The sequence below is a fragment of the Mytilus californianus genome, unplaced genomic scaffold, assembly GCF_021869535.1.
Source record: "Mytilus californianus isolate M0D057914Y unplaced genomic scaffold, xbMytCali1.0.p SCAF_10, whole genome shotgun sequence".
Lineage (NCBI taxonomy): Eukaryota > Metazoa > Mollusca > Bivalvia > Mytilida > Mytilidae > Mytilus > Mytilus californianus.
The window spans coordinates 50454661-50478643 of NW_026262582.1; the positions used below are offsets into that span (position 1 = coordinate 50454661).

Below are 23983 nucleotides of genomic sequence, written 5' to 3' on the forward strand. Positions count from 1 at the left end.
AACTCTCCATCCAAGTCAAAATTTATAAAAATAAACAATTATAGGTCACAGTACGGTCTTCAACACGGAGCCTTGGCTCACACCGAACAGTAAGCTATAAAGGGCCCCAAAAAAATTACTAGTGTAAAACCATTCAAACGGGAAAACCAACGGTCTAATCTATATAAAAAACGAGAAACGAGAAACACTTATGAACCACATCAACAAACGACAACTACTGAACATCAGATTCCTGACTTAGGACAGGTGCAAACAAATGCAGCGGGGTTAAACGTTTTAATGGTACCAAACCTTCACCCTTTTTCTGAAACAAAAGTGTAACATCACAACATAGAAAGACACACTATAAAATATCAACTGAAATAGCTTAACTAAATCAAAGGACATATTAACACCATTGAACATACACTGAACGAATAAATTTGACCTATGACACAATGTAAATACAAAATAAATAAGGGAAGAATAATAAAAGTAACATGTTATATCGGTAAGAAATGTTAAACAATTAAAGAAAAACAATATGCTCGAACAAAAATATCAGCCATTTGCAATAACTTTAAACAGAGGTAAATGAAAATAATTTTGTTGTTAGGTATACGTGTACAGTACCAATAGAGAAAGGAAATATTTTTACAAAATAAATAATTTTGATGTTCATAGTACGAAGTGAAAATTTATAGTTTTACCAAACACTTATCAAAGCTGGTATATAGACCAGATATAAACCTGAATAACATTAAATAACAAAAAAGCAATACAATTAGTATCAACAGGTCAAATAAACAAGAACGTACAATTTGAGAGTACTCGCAGTTACTGACAGATAGTTAAAAGCCAAAACAATTAATAATAAAAAATCATGCATCAGAGACTAAAATCAACTAAAACACATCCCAGGGATTTAGTATTTTAACGTCATGGACAGTCGAAGAAGACATGACTAGTGCAATGCCAAAAATAAATGTATCGACAGACAGTAGGATAGTTAGGAGTTTAACCTCTTTATAGATCTAAACGAACGTGGGTGCGTCTTTATACATCCCGCTTGAAAAAAATACAAATTTAGTTATGTTTTAATTTGCTGATGACAAAATCGATATTAGTGCCAATGTAAACTATATTCAAAGATCTAACTACAACATTGGTAAGATAACCTTTACTAATAAGTTTGTTTAAAGGTTCGATGAGTTTACACGGATCAAATAGTGATTTCCGCGCTTTAAGTACAATATTACCGTAAAATTTAAGATGTGAAATACCGTTTTAATCAGTTTTCTACAACTACAGCCAAATTTACTAATCAAATCTTTGTATCTATGAAAGAACTTAGCAAAAGTTTTATGTAATTTATGGTAACGAAATCCTTGATTTAATAATTTACCAGTGATGCATTGATTACGTTCGTTAAAATCTATGACATCACTAAGTCTTCTTTAATGAAAGCCTGTATATCCTCCAAATATATTAAAATGTAAACACTCTTTTGTATTAGATCTTGTTTTAAAGGATCCTTGCTGGTGTTAAGCTAAAATTATAACTCGTTACAATAGAAATACAAGTCCGCAATACTTTGGCACAATTGAATATCCGATAAATTGACGATATAAGGAATGACCATAGCAAACACAAATATTATCTAGTAAGATTCAACTGCAGTTATCATGGTTATCGTTTCGAAGTAGGTCCAATTGACATAGTTTTTTCGTGTGTTGATACTAAATAAAACCCATAAGAGTTAGAACAGATATATTTGCATTATGACTTTAAAATGTCAATTTTATTTGGAATATGATTTTATTATTATTGAGATTTTGAGGCAAAGTTGTATATATGGTAGAGAATTTAAAAAAAAAAGATATCGAAATCACAAATAAATGCAGTATGACCATGCTATTTTTTAAGTACTTCCATTGCATTTTGATACACAAAAGCAATTAATATCATTGTTTTTCAATGCCTTATTATACAATTTATTACCATTTTATTTACTGTACCAAGTGAACTTGTGAGTAAAAAAGAATATTATTAGTAGTTCAAGAATCACTTCAAACCAGTAAAAGTCTGAAATAGCCTATATCTGTACTCGACTGTACTGATTTTTTCTCGACAAGCAAAAGTAAGATGGTGGCATTATTACAAGCTTCAAATGTAAATCCGTTGAACGACACATGCTCCTTGGAACCTTTAGTTTCTGTAACTATTTTAGCATCAGACTTGGACGTTTTTAAACTGAATTTTACTGTGCGTATTGGTGTGTTTGATTTATTCCGAATTGGCTAGAAATATATGGGGATGTTTGATGATTTCACAAAACATGTTCAATCCCGTCACATTTTTGCTACTGTCCTAAGTCAGGAACCTCTTGCCTTTGTCAGTCCTGTGTGCTTGAATTTTGGTTCATTTATATGTTTCGGATTGTAGTGTGGGTTAGATTTTGCTGATTGCGTATACATTACTTTTAGACAGCCAGCTGTAGGCCGCCTTTTGTGGGATTTGTACACTGCGCTGAAGATCAATTGGTAGTATTGAGGTTTTTTACTTTTTGATTAGGTTGTTGTCTCTTTGACACATTCCTTGCTTCCATCCTGTATTCCATATCATTTCAAATATAGATTGGTTAGGCAAACAATATTCCAAACGGCATGTTTTATATACAAATGTAAAATTCTTTTATACATCAACATAAACGGTACCATTTTTTCATGGAATATATGCACCGATGTGTCATCAATAACAAATGAATAATGCGCGAGATCTATTTATCAAAAGTCCGAAACTAAAGCATTTCGAGCAATTCTGACTAGAGGTAAAATTGTTTATCAGGTTAAGAAATTTTCAGACGAATCAGACAACCCGTTGTTGGGTTGCTGCATCTGAATTAGTAATTTGTCGAAATTTAGCAGTTTTGGTTACTGTCTTGAATATTATTATATATAGAGATAAACTGTAAGCAGCAATGCTGTGAAGCAAAGCAATATCTACAAATAAATCACCACGACAAAAGTTGATAATTGACCCTTTAAGGAGTTTATATTGCCCTCTAAAATCAATGTTTAACAATTTTTCGTAAATTTTTGTTATCTCTTTGAAAAATCTTTATTTCTGAAACTACTGAGTCAAATTTAACCAAACTAGGCCACACTCGTCATTATGATATCTAGTTTAAAAATCAAACGTAATTATCAACCACCGTAATGAGCGAAAAGCAAGTCTCATATTCCTTACAGTTCACTGGCATTAACAATCTCATTAAACCAACATAGACTTTATATATTACAAAATGCATACAAGGAATCATAGCATTGAGGGAGATGTGTCTCTTGATTTAAAACAGAAACGAAAGATACCAAAGGGATACTCATTTTTTTTAAATCCAAAGAACTACTTTACATTTCATGGGGAAAAGAAAAACAAACACGACTAAGAAACAAAGAACAGAAATAAATATTACAAATGAACTGCAGTGTAATGACAGGTAAAATACATCCTTTTGAGTTGGAAATGTTGTTACCTAGTAAATGATTAAGAGTGAACATGATAAATATTTCTTAATTTTCAAATTAATTGATATCTTGAAATTTTCTTCAACAGAAGACGGTTTTAAAGCTGGATATGTAGCAGTTGCTTCCTTCACTGTTCTTCAGTTATTAACGAGTTGCATATGGCGCTGTAATAATATACGAAGAACAAAGAAAGGTAACGGAGGTAATGAAAATAAAATCACTTGCACATTGTTTACATCATCATTATTGTATTTACCGCAATAACTGATTTGTGTGTTTAAATTACCAAATTCAATGAATTGGTTATCTGTTCGTTATTGTTATCAAGTATTACCATTGATATGAAAAATATGTGTGGTCACTCTTATTTACATCTGCCCAATCGCCTTTTTCTCAACCAATTCGTGTTCAAGCATAGAGAATTAATGTATGTTAAGATTCCTGTTCATATTAGGAATATAGCAGTGTAATATCTGATTCAGATCAATGGGTAGCCAGGGCTGAATGGATGTGGATGCCAAACTGTCGCCGAGCGAAGCGAATCCCAAATTATTTTTTGGACCATTTTATGCAGAAAATTATATTTTTCCCACATTTTCCCTGAATGCATGTGTACTACCCCCAGATCCGACATTAGTTGGATTTTTGTTTCAATTCCATAAATAAGTACCTTGAAAATATTGAATATGGTTCCAATGATAATTTATTTACAAAATTAACAATTCAGATTATTTACAACAAAAAGTTCTGCTTTCTTCCCTTAACAGATGTAAAATATTTGTAATTACAGTCCATCTTTTTCGTGACGAGTAACATATCAAAAAGATTAACCCATCAGTAACCAGATTAATGAACAGTTTGTCTTTGGCACCTTTATCTGCGAAGACAGTACAACTTCCGAAATAGAGTACGTCAGTAAACATCGAATGTCTTAGCCATGGATTCTCTTTAAACCAAAATGCATTCAGTTTCACTCCCGACCATAGATAACCCTACAATTTAACCAAAACTTTAAATCATGGATTGTGCCATTATATATTCCATTTGTTTAAATACAAACATAAACAAGACTGGAAATTTAAAGCAAAGCTCAATACATGATACTCACATTCCCCCTAAGCCCTGACCCCTAAGTAAGCATGGGGTCACTTATATATATTTGGCATACCTGAGGCTGTATAGATTTGAATTTCAATATAACCAACAATTCATATATTTCCAATATAATTTTATTGTCGACCCCCCCCCCCCCCCTTTTTTTATATTTGACAGCTCAGAAACGTACCTATTACAGTGGCACTACTGTTTAAGGAACTTTGGAATATAAGAACCAGTGACCCCCTTTTGCCGGAATTTGAGCCTCCCCATAGAGTTTTTGATTTATGATCACTTAGCCTTTATAGTGGTGATATTGCCAAAACATGTGAAAATAAAATTAATATTTGTACCTATATGGAAACAGGTAGTTATAAGCCCAGGAATTATCGCACTCTGTGACATATTGAGTTTTGATCATTTCGTCTTTCATGTCACAGGAAGCGACATCAGGATATGGTGGTTTATTAGGTGGTAACAATGTTGTTTCGTCAGATGTTGAAGCCATTGCTCCGCTTGGCTCAATTTCAGACGAAACTTGTCCGCGGGTCTGCATATCATCATCCTCTGCGCTTGCAGTAGCCGATGACGTATACTTTTTTATGAAAAAGGTCGAGAACACTTTTCTGCTTTTCCATCTTGGTTACATAAACTAAATGAAGAACACATGCTTCGGAAGTGATTTGGCGTTGTTCTCATATCCTTACCCCTGTAACATTCGGAGACCTACGTGTGTATCTGCTGCGAACATATGCGATTATATGCAATTATATATTTTTTTTGTTTATTTTATTTTTTTTTGTCAAAATGATGTGGATGCTTGAGCATCTGAGCATACATGCAAGCTACGCCACTGCAGATCAAATTATTTAATACAAATAAAAATCATGTCATGTAAACATATCCTGTCCACATGGCAACAAAATGTACGGCTATTCGAAACCACATTTTTTTATAATTTAGGAATTCGGAACAATACCAACAATAACACAAATGGAAATAATCATAACAATCATCGTTCGGAGGATACGACACAAGGTAAGTGCAACAATTCATTATAAATTTCTCTTTGTATAGTGTAGAAAACTTGATGAAAGAACGAAACATTTTTATAATACATATCATGATATTATAAGAATACATATGACAGTTTCAGTGTATTTTCACATGAACTATTCGAATTGCATGTATAATACGAAATTGTTGAAAGGTACATTTACATGTATTGTGTATTTCTTGGAAATTGCCATTCATTTAGAAACTTGCATGAACGCTTGAGTACAAAAGCAAGAGCTCTTTATCCCAAGTTTATCTCTTTCGCCCCCTTTCAAAATTTTAGCATATATTCCCGAATAGAGTTCTTTGTACTGTAATGTAACAATACAGGTAAACTATGTATTACGAGCCATCATACTTTGAGTAAATTACTTTCAGCCTGGTGATTCCAATGTCTATTGAATTTTTTTTTTCTTCCAAAAAAAATCAATTATGAGTAACTGTTATCCTATGTGTTTTAGATGAACAATTATCTTTATGTGAAATTTTAAAGGTATAAACCCGTAGATGTGGAATGATTTCCAATGAGACACCTCTCCATAAGAGACCAAATAACAGAGGAAGTATGATAATCTACTGTGGCTAAATATATACTTAGAAATATTGGAATAAATGAAATTTATGTACTCTCACAACTAAATTTGTCCGGCCCTAGTGAAGATTTGTCATTTTATTTACCTATTTACTCTAGAGAGTTCTTCATGTAACCGTCATGTTATATTTTAAGTTTTATTAGGGGTTATTTTCGCATTTTATTTTCTGCATCTGTTCATTCATTTTGATATTCAAAATTTCTGAGATAATAGAAAAGACTACATATGTAATAAACGTTAATTGTTGTGTTACAGAACTTAGAAAATAATTAGCTGGCAAGAATAAAAGTAGGAGGGCTTTAACATAGACAAATATCTTAAAAAAACAATTAAAGCGTAATCATTGTTGAAGATTGACATTTATTTTTACATTTATATATGCTATAATATAAGAAAACAATGGTTTATGACTGTTCTAATGCGAGATAATTGGTCGATACAAGTGTAATGTTTTTGATTTTAAAAACATGGTCTTTACCTCGGTGTTTTTGTGAACATGGAATGCCATGAGATATTAATACTGTGAGCAGTTCAAAGTGCGACGAAAATGTTTTGAATGAAATATTTTGTTATTTTAATTTTTGCTGCAGGTATAAAACCACTAATTCATAGTCCCATTGCTTTCTATGTTAAATTCTGCAATTTCAAGCATTAATGGCTACTTTGTCTTTATAAGTTCAAATAAAGTGGCAGGTATTTCATGACAAAACTATACCTTATGCTGACTTGTGCTGAAAAAATCAACATACCTTTAATTGCATATTAGAGCGTACTGATTCCCGGAAGTTTGATAGTACAAAAACAGGAACTTCTGATCTGAAAAACAGGCCAAATGTGCCCTCCTTTTAAAATTTCATATTCTTCTTTATTATTCAAACAAACCTTTGAACACGGTTTCTACAGTGGTCCCAAGTCCCCAAGCTTTCATTTGATACCAAAACTACCCATATATTCCCCCTATTGACAAAGATTCAGCTTTGAGTAGGAACTATTTTATTTAAAATATGTACTACTTTCTTGTATGTTCTTTCCGACCGGGCCTGCATAAGTGGTTCTATACCTGCAATGGATTGTCAAATCTAGATATTCAATCTATTTAACACAACATTAAAACTTATCAAAACAACGACTCATCTTGACATTAACTTTTCTACGTTGAGAAGCGATACAGGTGTAATATTGCGCGCGGAACAATAAATTGACTTCAACATGATTTAAGAGTAACAGATAATTTCAGATAACCACGAAAAATTAAGAAGCCAATTATTATGTATATGCAAGATAATGATAGTATGGGGCCTGGGGTCAGACAGATTATAAAACTGTTATGCTTTCATAAAAAAAATCAATTTTACTAAGTTTATAGCTTTTAATATATTATCATTTGGGTTGATTTAATTAATCGTCGAGGGTTAAACTGTTTGGTAGTATTTAACATGATAATGTTAGTTTGTCGAAGCCAGGCGCTGTATGTTTTCGTGGCCTTTTCTATTTTTCTATAAAATGTCCCTATCTAGTATTCTTTCATTTTCAAATTTTTATAAATTTCCTGTTTACAAAACTTTGAATTTTTCGACAAAACTAAGGTCTTATGCGAGCTTCAGCAAGCAATAACTTCTATTTACACAAGATATAATTTAATTAGAATATGATGTTGATGGGTTTTTTTTTATTGTAAAAAAAATCCCATAGTCCCTACTGAAAATAATTTAATTTTCTAAATAATTACATTTTAGGGTGTCGTCACCGTATAGCTGCGACAATCGGTAAGTGTCGGATATGATATTATATTACATGTAAATAACAGTATGTGAAGAAAAACACTCCACATACTTTTTATAAGTTGTATTATGGAATAGCTTAGACTTTTATTTACAAAAAAACGGGGATATAAACACGTGTTATCGTTCAATGTAATTCAAATGTTATGTTATAGTTATTGGCCAAGCAAGTCGGTATATATAATTTAATCTGCACGGCTCGGTTGACCCAAATTTATCCGAACGACGTAGGAGTTTGGGTTAAAGGGTCATCATGACCGTGCAGATTAAATGATGTACCGATTTGATTGGCCTTTAACTTTTTTAACACATGACGCCATCAATTTATGTGAACGTTTTGGAAATATGCGGACGATATTCCGCAATCTACGGATCCTAGGAAAGTTTCTTGCAGGATAAAGAAAGGGGAAAATTACGCTTTTATTTAGTTTAACTTGGTAAGTATTAAATCATTAACTTTTTTCTTATTTCGGCTACTTCCTAAATTGTAAAAAAAATGTTACATTATTTGGAGAATTGCGATTTAATGATACATTTTTTTAGTCGTTGTTATTAATTTTATTTACAATTTTTATATAAATCAGTGACGAATTAGAAATTGACATATTGTGTAGACACATATCTATTGTTGAAAAATATACTATATGTTGCCTTCAAGATGTCCTTAGTTTGTTAATTATTATCTGGTTTGACTGTGAAACACCGATTTTAGATTTACAATGTACACAAAATGTTATAGAATATTTTATGTCCCACCCTTTGAATGGAAAACATATTATGTTTTAGCATAAAATCGTCAACATTTTTATGGAAAAACACCCCTCTCAAAATCCAGGGTCCGCTTCCTAAAGGTGAGATTACTTTTGAACTGTGCAGTATATCTGAGGCAGTTAATGCACACCTTTGCTGTGCATTATCCAAATTAAAGCACAGTAGGAACAGATATATTTTACCCATGTCATGTGTTAACATTTAATGATAACACATATAATAAGCAAGTTAAACATTGTTTAAAAGGAAATAAAAAAAAATGTATCGTAAATGATGGATCATGATTGTTCTGATGCTTGACCTGATAGCTCAATCGGAGACTTGCCCATCGAGCCACTGCTTGGAAATATAAACATGTGTTTAAACATTGAGTATTATCTTTTTAAATTATACTAAATTTCCTTTTTTGTGGTATTTAACAAAAAGCCTCTGGAATCGTCAGGTCAGTAGTAGGTGCTCGGTAATACTTAAAAAAAATTAATCATTCATAAATTATAAAACTATTACGAATCGTATTTGTTCACTACCTCAGGAAACGTTGAGCATATAAACACCCTGGCTTTTAAATGTTAAGACTTCATTGTTCTGTATAAAGGGTTATCTCGAAACAAACGCTTGAACTAATTCGAACTCACGAAAGTTATCAAGCGTTCATTTAAAAATCAAAACCAACTTCTTGTAATGCAATATCAATTACAATTTTGAGACACGTTGTACTTAAAAGCTTTGTAAAACTGTTGTTGTCCTGTAACTCATCATTTTCATCATTATATGAAAAAAGTTAAATCACAAAAATAGTGAACTCCGAGGAAAATTCAAAACGGAAAGTCCCTAATCAAATGGCCAAATCAAAAGCTCAAACACATCAAACAAATGGGTAACAACTGTCATATTCCTGACTTGGTACAGGCATTTACTTATGTAGAAAATGGTCGATTTAACCTGGTTTTATAGCTAGCTTGTATGACAGTTGCATCATATTCCATTATATTGACATCGATGCGTGAACAAAACAAACAGACACAGTCGGAAATATGGAAGTTGTTTTCAAGTTGTTCCGTTGGTGGAGTAATAATTGTGAGCCCGGGAACTTAAAAAAAATGAAAACCTTTCATAATTATCGTTTTAATTTTATTGATACTTGAAAACAAAATCAAAAACAAATCTTAAGTGATATCATCATGACGTCCAAAAAATGATTAAAATGTGTAAGCCCGGTAAAATCCCTTTTTTGACCGAAAAAAGAGCATTTCATAAATTTGTTTAAAATGTAAACTTTTAGCTTTTTATTGGAAATATGAATACTTTCGTTACATCAATTTGAGCTCTTTTCATATTCATTACACTGTATAGGAATCAGATATCAGCATCAGAAATGCATCTTCAAGTACTGAAATCTTCATAATTTTATCATTTCTGCTAATTTGAAACGATTTGTGTCTACAATTAAAGTGGAAGCACTTGTGTTTGATATATTTTGTATTTGGTGATGATGCATAACATACATTCTGGGGCCTTTTATGTATACGCATCCGCTGTCAAGAACACATTATTCTATAGTACGAAAATTGCAAATCATTTAAATTACAACATAACGTATATTCTCAATATAAAAACTAAACATTAATATGCACTTTTTATGCAAGGATGATTGACCTAAATGAATCCATGGTAACAACGAATTATTTGTTTTGTTGATAAAACAAATGTTTAACTAGTATTTTAAGACAAAGACACATGTATTGAAGTGTTGCTCCATGTAAAATGAGTTGTAACTCTTATGCAGAATGCTACTATACTATTATTAATCAATGATCAACTGACGACCCATCAAACATTAATGATAACTAACTCCTGCAATATCTGCATATATTCACCAATAACAAAAGCCTTCGTTTGATATACATGATATATTTACGATTAGAAAAAAAATAACCAATAAAATGAAACAATTAGAAAGATGATGATGACTGAAACGAAATACAAACGTAAATGACTGTTTTATTTCAGGATCAGGATTATTGATATGCACTTCACTATTTGTTTTATTTGTGATTGCGTTAGTGTTGATTCATGTTTATGTAAAAGACATTGATAAAGGTATGTTTATTTTTTAAATATATGTACACTTGACTTTATTATATAATTTAAGGGTCAGACTATAAGTATTTAAAACAAAGGCTAAACTGTACATGACAATTTCATGAGAAACATTTCTGTTTGCAAATCAAATCAAACACATAAACATTAAACAAATTGTTTAGAACATGTTCAAAATGAGAGTCAATGTGAAATTGTGTATCAAATTACAGAATAAGCAAATTGCAGTTCTTTTGTGTTTTTATATTCTATACCTGACTTTGACTATTTCTAGGATTATCTCTAACCAAGTCATTGAAACTTGAAAATGAAGAAAGTGTGTCCACAAAGGAATTAAAAATATCATCAAAGAAACAAGGTGTTTTGATAGGCAAAAAGCACGTGTAGCTATAGTCTACACAATCAACGATGATCCTAAAACCACGACAATTTGATAGTTTAACCGAACAAAAACTTGAAAAGCATTGAAACCCAAAAGTGTAATATTTTTTTTTTTTTATTGTTTTAATTTCGTCAAACAAGTTATAGTTTTGCACTTATTTGACCTCATAAATTCATAAAAACAAAACATTGCCTGGTGTTATTAAAATCAAATTAATGTTTAATCATGTTGATAGTTACCAATACAACAATGGTTTAATTTGACTGTAAAGTCATCACAAAAACATCATAAACAATATATGTGCCAGATTTAAAAAAAGGAAGACGTATGTTCGTTGAATCAACACATTGTCTACATCTTTTTACAGTGAATAGATAAACAAGTCCATAACTGTTTAAATATCATTATGAGCTATGTTAGGCTCTATGCTATGGCTAAGCACGTACATCCATTAAGGTACACAAGACAATATTCGTAGATATGAGCATTTGGTGCCATACAAAAGTTAACTTACTAAACTGACGCCAAGTAAAAACAAACCTGAACTAGAACTGTTCTGCAGCGACGAAGGATGCTTAAATATATTCTTTGAATATAAAATAACCAGACACAGAATAAGTCAGACTAAAGGTCTTCAACGTTACGAATTAGATAAAGTCTATTTTAATTAATTTCTTTATTAGAAGCAAGCTAGTCTCGATTGCGCTTAACTCTGTGGATAAAGCAGGCCAGTATGGTTGGGATTTTTAATTTTGTCTTTTCCTTTCTTCAAAAACCCTTGATCGATGACAGGATGCATCACAATCTAGGAATAGACAAGGTTCATTGCCAAAATGTATTAAAACCACTTATTATTCTGTATGCGTGTCAAAGTTTAAATACCATTTCTCACAGGTAATGTACTAACTTCATAGTATTTAAGACATCCCCTATCATTATTTTAAGATTTGTGGATGATCGCTATGAAACACAACCTTAAAATCCCAGTCTCAAAATTACATTTGACTTTGTTCATAATTGTACCGTCAGGTTTCATCGATTAATATATTTTTTTTCCACTCATTTCTTACTGACCAATAAAGTTTACTCCTGCACAAAGCAAATTTTTTTGATTTACACCCATAATGTCAATTTTGTATCGTACAGATCGTCTGGTGTATCCTGATGCATGACATTTTCGTTGTACAACTCGTCTGGACGCTTGAGCAGTTGTACGAGTGATAAATTGTATTTACAACGACGAGACGTTTAATCAATCCTTGACAAGTGTCTGCTCGTTTGATAACAGTTTATTTTCTTCTGCTTTGAGGAAGATTTTCTAAACCGCGCTTTTGCCGACGCTTTGTAATTGTGGATTTGAAAAAATAAAGCTAGCTCGTCGACCACTTTCAATTAAACTTATGATGGCTTCTGTGATATCGTCTGTCAATTATGATCCATGTCAAGCCATTTTGTTGCAATCAACAATAGCTAAACTTTGCTACGATAGTAGTATAAAAATCCAAATTAGGTACTTACATGTATTGCATGCATTTATTATTGCTAATTTTGAGGAATAGACACAACATGTGTGATTGGTTATTGCAATTTCAAGAAATCTGCATACATTTATACGTGTATACATCAGATCTTAGAATGGTATTATTATTACGTTACATCCCCCTTTCCTGTCATTTTTGTCGCTTCTATGAAAACCCAGCAATAATTTTAAATTTACAGTATATATACACTAAAGCATCATTGTTTTATTACAGTACATACCATTCAACAAATGATTATAAAAATACGAAATAGTTTGAAATATATATTGATACTGCCCTAACTCGTACCTTGTTTTTAGGTCATCCTTTGTGGATAGAACATACGTAATTGTCAATTTTGAATTGCTATATATCAATGCAAAAATGAACACTGATATATTATAAACATAAGTATTTGTTATGACAATTTCTACCAAGAAGGATGTTCGCTGCTCTATTCAAATATCAAAAGACTGTTACAAATTGGTGGCATATACATAAATGACAAATATTTTGTAAATCAACTTTCTAATTTAACTGCACTAGATGCGCATATCTACAATTATAAAATATTTGAAATTCCAACTTATTACTAACGTTGAAGAGCTGATAAATCAAAAGGGTTTTAATTTTAGCACAAAAAAACGGGCAAGAAATCAGAGTTTTGCATGAAGGAGATACATTCCCTAATTTAGAATGATTTCTAATTTCTGAACAGATAATTTCATTCAGAACAATATCCGTACTTGCATGCCAGAACCAAACCAATGGCTACTTGGCTAGTGATACTTTTTGGACTAACAGTCCACTAACAAAGGTATCCACCCAGTAGTAGGAATGAAATAATGAAATAAACGGTACTAATTTTACAGCACCAGATGCACATTTGACAGTAAATTTCTCTTCAGTGATGCTCGAGGCCAACATATTTGAAAATTCAACTCATTCATGTTATGTATAATACACTAAACCCATGCTTTGTTATGCATCTTATCACAGTCTTTTCCAACACGAAACCCACTTGCAAAGATAGAGGGACACAAAGGTTTGAAATTTAGCTTTTGTTTAAAATATTGAAGTTTTTATTTAAACATAAAAAAGAAGAATGTTTACCTTTTTCAAAACGAAATTAACTTCCACTGTATAAGTGGACCTGCATGGTAAACTTAATCATTCCTATTTAAATACAACCGTTTGCTTATCGCTTTTATTGTACATTTCGTTCTTCAAAAACTTAGAGTAGTAGATTATTCGTGCTGACAAACATCAGTTTTTCCAAAAGAAAGGTGACTGGATTTTTTTTCTTTCAGATTGGGGATATTACATCCTCTTTTCATTCGTGGGAGGTTTTTTTGGAGTCTGTATTTCATTAATATGGAATTCTTTTCGTGGTATGTATGATTATCAAGTTATAATTAAGTTAAACATAGCAATGGTAGTATTTTATAGATGTTTCAAGAACCTAGTACGTTCTTGTTTACAGACAAAACCGCAACACAAAGTTCGAGTTACCACTGTAAAGATTATGAGCATTTAATCGATTCATGTTTCACAGTATCTTTCGGCTTTTGGTACTAACCGTATTCTCAGCGGAATCAAATATGAACTTATTTTTACTGAATTTGAGAGTCAGGTTACATTGATCAATTGAACACGCATTGATACGGGTTATATTTCACTCATATTGTATATTATGGTATAATACTGAACCCCTTACGGAAGGGATTGTGCTTTATTTTCATATGGTGAAGAAAAAATCAGTAAAATTTAGGTCTGGAGATGGCATGTCAGTAACTGCTGGTAGTCCTTTGTTAATCTATGTATAATTGTCATTTTGCGTAGATTCTTTTATTACTATATTCTGATATCTGCGTTTACTGTGCGTATTGCTTAGTGTATGTTTAATTTTCATTGGCTAGAGGTATAAGGGAGTGTTAAGATGGCATAAAACATGCGCATGTCCAACACCAGGAGCCTCTGGCTTTTGTTAGTCGTGTATGCTTTTCAATTTTAGTTCATTCATATGTTTTGCAGTTTTGTATGACGTCCATTTTCACTGAACAAGTACAGTTTTTTTGTTTTTTTTGCTTTGGGGACAGCTTAATTCAGCCTCCGGGTGCGGGATTTTCTCGCTGTGTTGAAGACCCATTGGTGGCCTTCGGTTTTTTTTTCTTTGCCCTTTGGTCAGGTTATTGATCTTTAAGGATGCATTACTAACACTACTCAGCTATTGAAGCCCTTGGCAAGGATATCTCAATAAATCGTTGGTTTTCTTTATTGTAGACCAAGGGCTAGTCTACTCTACTTTGTGATTAAAGTTTTTTTCTGAGCGATAAATTAACTTTTTTTTATGACAGAACTGTATTTCATTTAAGTGAACAACAGTAAAATAAGAACATGTGGAACAGGATCTGCTTACATTTCCGGAGCACCTACGGATCACACCCAGTTTGTGGTGGGGTTCGTGTTGCTTAGTCTTTAGTTTGATATGTTGTGTCGTGTGTACTATTATTTGTCTGTTTGTCGTTTTCTTTTTAAGACAGTTTATTTTCGATCGATGAGTTTGAATGTCCCTCTGGTATCTTTCGTCCCTCTTCTAAAATATGAACATAACAAATATTTCAAAAACTCAAAAGAAATTGTTGAATGGTCCTATATCATATAATTTGACATCGGTTTCTTATATCCAAATCATTGTTTCTTCAGTTTAAAACATAATATTTTAATTGAAAAACAATCATTTTCAATCAGAAATTATACAACAATGTTTTAAATGGTAAGCTTCTAAACGTAGTATGATAAGAAAAGTTTTTTTTTTTCGTATTATTTTTTTCCAGATGATAACGTTACCTCCGCAGTTCCTAAGGTGGACAACAAGATATGAAAATGTCAGATGTCGAAAAAGGGGTATTTATTAAGCACACTAGATATAACTTTACCAATTACCTTGGATAATGTATTCATTATTTTTTCTAAATCTATATAAGGTTTTCTGCAGTAAATATTGTCTTAATTTTTGATATATTCTGTTTAAATTGAAAAGTGCAATCAGTTCTAAGTTCCATCCAGAACTGTATATATATTCATCATAGAAATGGTTCTTCGCTAGAACGGATCAAATTATATCTTAGATTTTTTTTAGGGAAAATCTGTCATGGTCATTTCTTTGGTAAAATTATAAAAATTATATATGGAAAATGATTATACATAACATAAGTGAAAGTCGCTCTCTGTTACGATTTGAAACAGTCCTATTTGCTAATGTTATATAGTTGTAATAGAGTTTGCTGCTGGTAAGTGCACTTTATATCTATTGCTGTTTATTGTTTTAGCACAACTCGGACTACCGGTTTTTGAATAGAGTAGTTTTAAATTGAACAATGTTGTTTACATGTCCGGAATATTTCATACATTACTGCGCAATCTGGATTTTGTTTATTGTCGATAGCACAAAGAAGAGCAAGTTTGTTGTTAAATTTAAAATAATGGAATATCTTCCTATTTTTAGCTCACTTAGCCCATAGGGTCAAGTGAGCTTTTTTCATCACTTTGTGTTCGTCATCCGTCATCCGTTAACTTTTTCAAACATCTTCTCCTCTGAAACTATTCTACCCCATTTTAAAAAACTTGGTCACAATCATTATAGGGTTATCTTGTTAAGCAATTGAATCTGCCTCCCAACCAAGATGACCGACATGGCTAAAAATAGATTTAAATGGAAAAATGCATGTTTTGTCTATTATCTTAAAAACCTTTATAAAAAGAGAGAATCTGACAGGGCAAAAGAGAAAGGGCTTTAAGAAGAGGTTATTTCAGACTTAATGATAACATATTCGGATTGTTCATTTACAAATAATTTTCTCAAACAGTGTTTTATCACTGAGTTTACAGGTTTGGCTATAAGATTGTTTTAGGCAGTTATGCTTATGAGGTGATATTTTTCGTTTGTTTTAAGTAATGCTTAAACTAAAATGAATTGCGGAATTTGTCAAATCCCAGATACGTAGTTATTAACGAATATTGTTAAAACTATAAATGTACAAACATAAGGTATGGATATGTTCTGCTGTAATAATAACATTCTTGTAGCATTAGAAAAAAATGCACACATATACATGATAGACAAGCATATCATCAAATGCATATATATGAAAGTAGTTTTAAGGCAATCATGGTAAATGTTTTACAAAATCAGATAGAAAATCCCCAATGTTATATCAGATTTTATCGTGACACCCTTTAGGCTACATACACCAATTGTAAGTCATCTTAAAAGTGATCATGTATTATTTATCATATTTTCTTTTCACAGAAACTGTCAACGAAGGCATCCTGAGATTGTCGAGTTGGATAGTCATTGTAGTCGAAATAATGTTCCGAGGCAGAAGTGGTTTAAAAGATTGCTAAAGATAGACGTAATATGGTAAATCCAGGTGAACTGAAACCCGCATTGTTCTTTTTCTCGAATCGACTATAAGTCTTCAATACATAAAGGAATGCTTAAAAATGAATAAGCCTGATACCTTCGATAACTATTGAGCCTAATATAATCTTTGCAGCCGTCTGATTCTTCATAATTGTTGCTTACAATTTCTCCTTTCTTACTAGATTCTTATATTGCATAAAGACTGTCTGAATACAATTGTGCAGGAAAATGTACCACTAAAGTCGTCGGTTAGGGAATTTATCTAGTTGTTAATTGTTAAGAACAGTAATGCATTAATATATGATTGACTATATTAGATGTTGTTTCTGTGATATTTGATATATGTTCAATGAGTACATTCCACTTGCAAATAAATGAAGTATGTCGTAAAATGGACTTTGTAATCATTTTGCATTTGTTATCAGATCAAGTGTTTTATTCTGTGGTTATTCTTTTTCTGAAAAATGTAAGATCTTTGTAAAACATTTTTATAAACCGATGAAACTTTACCTTGTGTTTTGTTTCTTGCTTCTATGTACAATGTGCATAAATAAACTCATCATAGATACCAGGATTGAAATTTTGTATTTGCGCCAGAAGCGCGTTTTGACTACAAAAGACTCATCAGTGACGCTTGAATACAAAAAAGTTAAAAAGGCCCAAAAAAGTACGAAGTTGAAGAGCATTGAGATTAGCACTTCCTGAACGTTTTGCCAAATACAGCTTAGGTAATCTATTCCTGATGTAGAAAAGCCTTAGTATATCATGTAAAGTGTTGTAAACAGTTAATTTATAATCATGACCATATCAATGATAATTCATGTCAACACAAAAGTGCTGACTTCTGGGCTGGTGATACCCTCCGGGAATAAAAACTCCAATACCAGTGGCAATGACCCTCGTGCTAATATAAATTGATATTCAGAAGAATAAAGAATACCTTAAGAAAACATAAAAATCCAGTATAACCATGACAACAGTATCTACTAGCAGAAATTCGGACATCAAGATTTGTAATAGAAGGAACTAGGTTTTTTTTAGGAAGATCAATGATATTACTAGAACAATAGATACTACATGTCGTATGCACGAAATAACTTTGTAACATTAATAGAGTTCAAGGAACAGATTGTGCAAAAAAAATAAACAAAAAAATCGTTTGAACATATAAATTTTAGACAATATTAAGAACTGAACATGCTTTTAATTTGTTATGGTAAGCATAGTCAGACATCGTTTACATGAGCGATTATATACAAAATTATATCTATAATTTGATCACATGTTATGAAATAATTGTGCCCTAAAAATATTCTTTTGAAAACCTATGTACCTAATATAAAATTATGATAGTGTGAATTTTAGTGAGGATTGGACGGTGTAAAAGCACGAGCTTATCTTGCAATGATGTTGTTTATTTAGACTTTCAATTTAAACTTAATCTGATGTAGTTTTCGATCCTACAAAAAACTTACTCGAAAAAAGATTACCGAATTGAAATAATATCTTTTAAAGACCAAACAGCCTATTCAGTTCTACCAGTGATTTTTCCTTAAAATTTTATGTGAAGGAATTTCATGTTTTGAGGAACAAAATATGATAAAAAAAATTGGGGGTCACCGACTTAGTTTTGTCACTATAGCAACCTCAGTTTCGTGTTTTCCCGAATATTAACATGATATTTGCTTGTTATTTAAACTCTCAAAAAATACCATTATATCAAACCTACAAGCATAATTCTTGTTTCATGTTAAACAGTAGATTTGTGTCTATCAAATACAGGTTCAAGACTTTAAGACTCTTATTGTTTTGATCTTAAAAAATATGATTTATTTCATTCGCACCAAAAATAAAACGCAAGAATGAAAAACGTTTCAAGTATTAAAAAATATCTACCAGTGATTTTTTCATAAAAATTTCAAGAAAGAAAGTGCCATGTGTACTCTTCAAAATAAAGCAAAAAAATGTATATGTCACCGACCTTTCAAAAAAGTTATGATTAATTTTCATGTTTTTTTCTCGTTCGTTTTGAAGAAAAGAGTTGTCGTTCTTCAGAACATTGAATCTGACGTCATAGTACAAGTTTTCCTTGTTGTCGCACGGTTTGAAAAAAAATTGCAAATTGGACGTTTGAAACCCACATTTAAATTTTCAAGAATCAAGAATGACAACTATATTCACCTACTTTATTATCCGGTAATACAAGCGATCACATGTATGTATCAGTATCAGATCTCATGATGTTGTTGCCGTACAAAATTAACCTTCAGAAACACCATCCGTCGGAATGAAAAATTGTTCGAAATAACCTTTTACGACGCTTTAGAATGGAAAGTCTGTTTTTGTCCTCTCCATCTCATTAGCAAAATCATTGAAAATAAAAAGAGAAATGAAAGATGATTACTTACAGACTATTTGACTATATTAGACTAGATGTGTGGGTTTTTTTGTCGCGTCAATTTCAGAACTTCGCCCTAGCGCACACTTTCGCTACTATTGACAGACGGACAGACATTAGCACGGACGGACTTCTTTATACCATTATGTGTCCCGACTAAGACGAGCGTATACAAATTATTCCATCTAGTTTGTGGATTCATTATTTCTTCAAATATTTAAAATATAAGAAAATTAAAATTATAGGTATAATATATGAATTAAAGTTTTTGATTCTAAAACGTTTTACATCCATTTAACCTATCATAAAATACGATCCCCGTTATTACTACCTCACGTGTTTTGAATAAACGAGACAGTAAATATAAAATACAAATAAGTTTTTAATTCAAAAATTGATTTAGAATCTAAGAAATAATTTTCCGTTGAAAAATATAAAGTATTTCTCAAAACAGGATGAAATATTATGAATCTAAATAGCTCACTTTGGAAATTAAAACAAAGACAAGATTGTATGTATAGCCGGATTGCCGGCATTGAAAATCGAAATTTTTTTTCAATCCTTCCGGTCATTGTAGCTTTTTGAAAGTGAGAAATTTTATGTTGGATCTCCTTCTTGAAGCAATTGTTTTTGTCATAAGTTAAATTTACAACAAGTTAAGTTTTAAAAACCGTAAATTTTTATTTTAATTCACATTCACTTAGTATATTAATTCTTATATTTTTATCATTTCTCCTTAAGACAATTTGAAATGAAACAAAAGACAAAATACAATGTACCTTTATCATTTTATTTTTACTATAAGATTTTGTCAATTAAGCAGTATAGATAAAATTTAACTTTATTGCAAGATCACCATTAATTTACGAGAATCTTAAAGAAATAAGTTAATCTCATCATGCATACGTTGCCAGTATATCGAAACTTCTAGAAAGTATTGTTTATCGGCCTAACCTTCTGAAAACTCAGTTTTGAAAATCACATATTAAGTTAAAATTCTAAGCGTAAGTCATATAAATCTACCAGTGTAAAGTTACACGGGCGTACGAGATTTGCGCCGATTTAAAAAAAATTTCGATCTTTAATTTGCGCCGATTTGATTCTTTCATTAGCGCCTATTTTATTTTTTTATCACTAGCCCGATACTTTATTTGCTATACGAGTAAATACATGTACATGTAGTAAACCTAGAATGTATATTGCATGGTAATATATGGATATAAATAGTGTTCCCTTATGTTTAAGATAATTTTGGTCATACTGTTCGAGAACTTCGTTTTGACACGAGAAAGAAAAGATGGATTTCGTTATTGGCAAGTATAGAAAAGATAAAATGACAAGAAAGAATTATATATCAGATGTGTGGCATATAAATTCTCGGCAAGATAATAATTCATTGTACTAGTATTACATTTTTATGGATTTTATTGTGGTGCTTTGAAATGCTGTAAATAGAATTTTACTCCGTGATTTTAGTGGATGTAAACAGAGTGCACAAATATCTTTTAAATTGACTTATCCTGCTCGAAATTCTACTCCCACCTCCCCTTTGTGAGCAGGGGACAACAGTTATATACATGTTATAATTGACAATTCATAACATATGTACAACTGGCTAACGGAAGAGGTTTATATGATAAATAAAAAAATAACGTTCACCTATAATATACCTGTACACAATCGGCGCAAATGAAAGACAAAATCGGCGTAAGTGAAAGAAAAAAAGTGAAATGCAGATCGGCGCAAATGCAAAAAGCCGAGTTCAAAATTTATATTTTTACTATTATTTTTTTTTGAACGGAGGTTACAGATATATAGTGTAGTATCTTTTGTGTCCATTTGTGTTTAATTTCCACTAAGTATCAGTGCGACGCTTAATTCCTCTTTTCTTGGAAGACGTAGTTTTAAGCGTACACCATGTTGGAATCCGTGAAAAACGCGAAATAGGACGTTATAATTTGACGTTTTTTTCATGGCTAGAAACAACGTCATAGAGCTTTTATGTCACTACCAAGTTGCGTTAGTTGATGCGCATCAACAATAGGCTGTTTGGTCTTTAATAATGTTTTTTTTTAGTAAAAATATTGATTGTCTTATCAATAAATTAAAACTCAGCTAAATAATATTGACATGGACATAGAATAAACAAAGGTTCAACATTCTTTCGATATCTATAATTTTGGCCACAACCATGTCATTTTTGTCTGACTGTTAATTACGTCTTTACAAACATTCCAGTGGTTTTGCACGAGGTATGTGTATCTATTTAAAATTATGATTATGTTTAAATCGTGTTATGTGTCCGTCGGTGTCATCTCGATAGTTAATTAGATGGCGTCTAGACTAAAATACACACGAAAAGTTTATCGATCCCATGCCCTGTAAATCGTTTATTTTAGACTTTTTATAATTTGAATGATCGTTATAAATCTAATATGATAATTTGAGTTAAATTGGTAAAAATGAATTTGACAGCTAGTGCCCCTTTAAGATGATAAACAACGTTAGTACGTAGAATGAATGCATGATGTGTTGAAACGGAATTTTTATCAACAAGGTCTTGTTACCTTCCAATGAACTTTTTTCATAGAAACGACAAGACGTTCTTTGACATACCCCTGGTTCATCAACTTTCGGCTCAGATACTGGTGACGTTCACAAAGTCTGAGTAGTATCTGTAAGCTCTAGAATGCTGAATAAGTTCGGAAATGTGTATCCCGTATGCAGGTGAAGATGGTATATATTCCTACTATGGTGGGGGAAATTGATAATTTAAAAATTAAAATTGATTCGTTTGTGATCGATTCTGGTATTTAGATGACTGCGTATTTTAAATTCGAGGTATATATCTAAAATTGAGGCAGATGAAGATGTCCTTTGTTTCCTTTCCTTTTGTTCTGCATGATATATTTATGAACCTAATCAGAAAAGTTTCGACTGATCATGGAAAGGACACCATCATTGTATCTGAATGAGAAATCAAATGATCTTGTTTCTTGGATCTTATTGTTTGTGATAAGTGTCTGAAGGAACTCCGATTTTTTTAAAATAAAGAGGTCAGCAAGGAGAGGCCCACAGTTCGTTCCTAGGAATGCCGAAAAACAAAACTTTCAAATTCACCAAATATGCTGTCAATTAGAAACTTCAGCATACTGATCATTTGTCCCTCTGTGTAGCATGTTTAACCATTTTGTTCACTTTTATAAAAAAATATGCCGAATGGTATCCGACAGTAATAAATCTATAGAGTATGCTACCATGGTTATAATGAATTATTTCTTTTAAACGATTTTTTTTTTACATGGAAAATTGTGGTATACAGGGTTAAAAAATCAAAAGTTTTGAAAGAAACAATTTCAGAGAAAGGCTGGTGTTCCATCAATGGTATAAGAAAACAAGTAGTAGGCAGATTATATAAATTAGAGACCAACTCAACAACCTTACAAGAAAACAGGAATTTGGCAGTATAATTTGATAAAAAAAAATAGAGTTATATTGTATGCATGCCAGTGAGACAATTATTCATGAGAGCTGAAATGCAATAGATGGAAACAAATAAAAGTGCCAGTATACATACGTCCTTCAACAGTTAATATAACTGTTACTTTAGAAATATATAAAAGACTAAGACACGATAAAATGTCGAATCTTTTAAACTAGAAACCGACACACTTCTTTCTTACAAAAAAAATGATGATTAACAACATCATACGTACAAATACTTGCAAGCTTTTATTCATATACCATTTGTATACTTTTTAAAGTTCTTTTTTATTTTATGTAGAAACTATAAAGAAGCTGGGTGAAATTACATGTTTTTGGGAAACTTTGGATGATACATTTTAAGGCAAAGAAGAGATGGTGTTTAGTTTAATAAGGTCAAGTTTTAGGTGAAACAAATATGGTTAAATATGATCCATATGCTATGCAACTACAGGAAAATTCAACATCGTTCAAATCTTAAAGGTTATAAACCTTCTGAAAAAAGACTAAAATATCGTCCATCATCGAAATGAAATTAAGAAGACTGTCGTACGGGTATAAGAGATGTTTTTTCATCATATTGCAAAAGCAAGAGAAATTTGGTAAAATATCACTTGATTCTAATTGAATAAATATCTGATTATTGTGTATATTCGAATATCACATCCGAAATAATTCAGAAATTAATAAAACATGTAAAAAAGTAAGGCATACATTCATTTATAGGATTACACAAAAAATCAAGTACTCGCCAAGCGTTTTGAGTTCGTACCGGCTGACAGAGCTGTCACTAATATGGTGATGATATGACGTAAATACATGTACTACACGGAATACCTTAAGAATTAGATTGTACAATCAAGATCGTCCTC

The 23983-nt window shown here is 31.5% G+C and overlaps 1 protein-coding gene and 1 long non-coding RNA gene across 2 annotated transcripts in view; both read left to right on the plus strand.

Annotated features, from left to right (window-relative positions):
- The window catches only part of LOC127718773 (protein FAM91 homolog), a 37056-nt gene extending 25394 nt beyond the window's left edge, over positions 1-11662 (plus strand). Inside the window, exons 7-10 of the mRNA XM_052224822.1 lie at positions 3595-3708; positions 5565-5639; positions 7987-8016; positions 11652-11662. Of these exons, the coding sequence (XP_052080782.1) occupies positions 3595-3708; positions 5565-5639; positions 7987-8016; positions 11652-11662 (230 nt within the window). The remainder of the gene's footprint in view (positions 1-3594; positions 3709-5564; positions 5640-7986; positions 8017-11651) is intronic.
- Positions 11663-13460: 1798 nt separating this feature from the next.
- Positions 13461-17622, plus strand: LOC127718855 (uncharacterized). The gene is made up of 3 exons (XR_007989982.1): positions 13461-14195; positions 15642-15711; positions 17117-17622. It is a non-coding gene; the product is annotated as an uncharacterized LOC127718855 (long non-coding RNA).
- The last annotated feature ends 6361 nt before the right edge of the window (positions 17623-23983 follow it).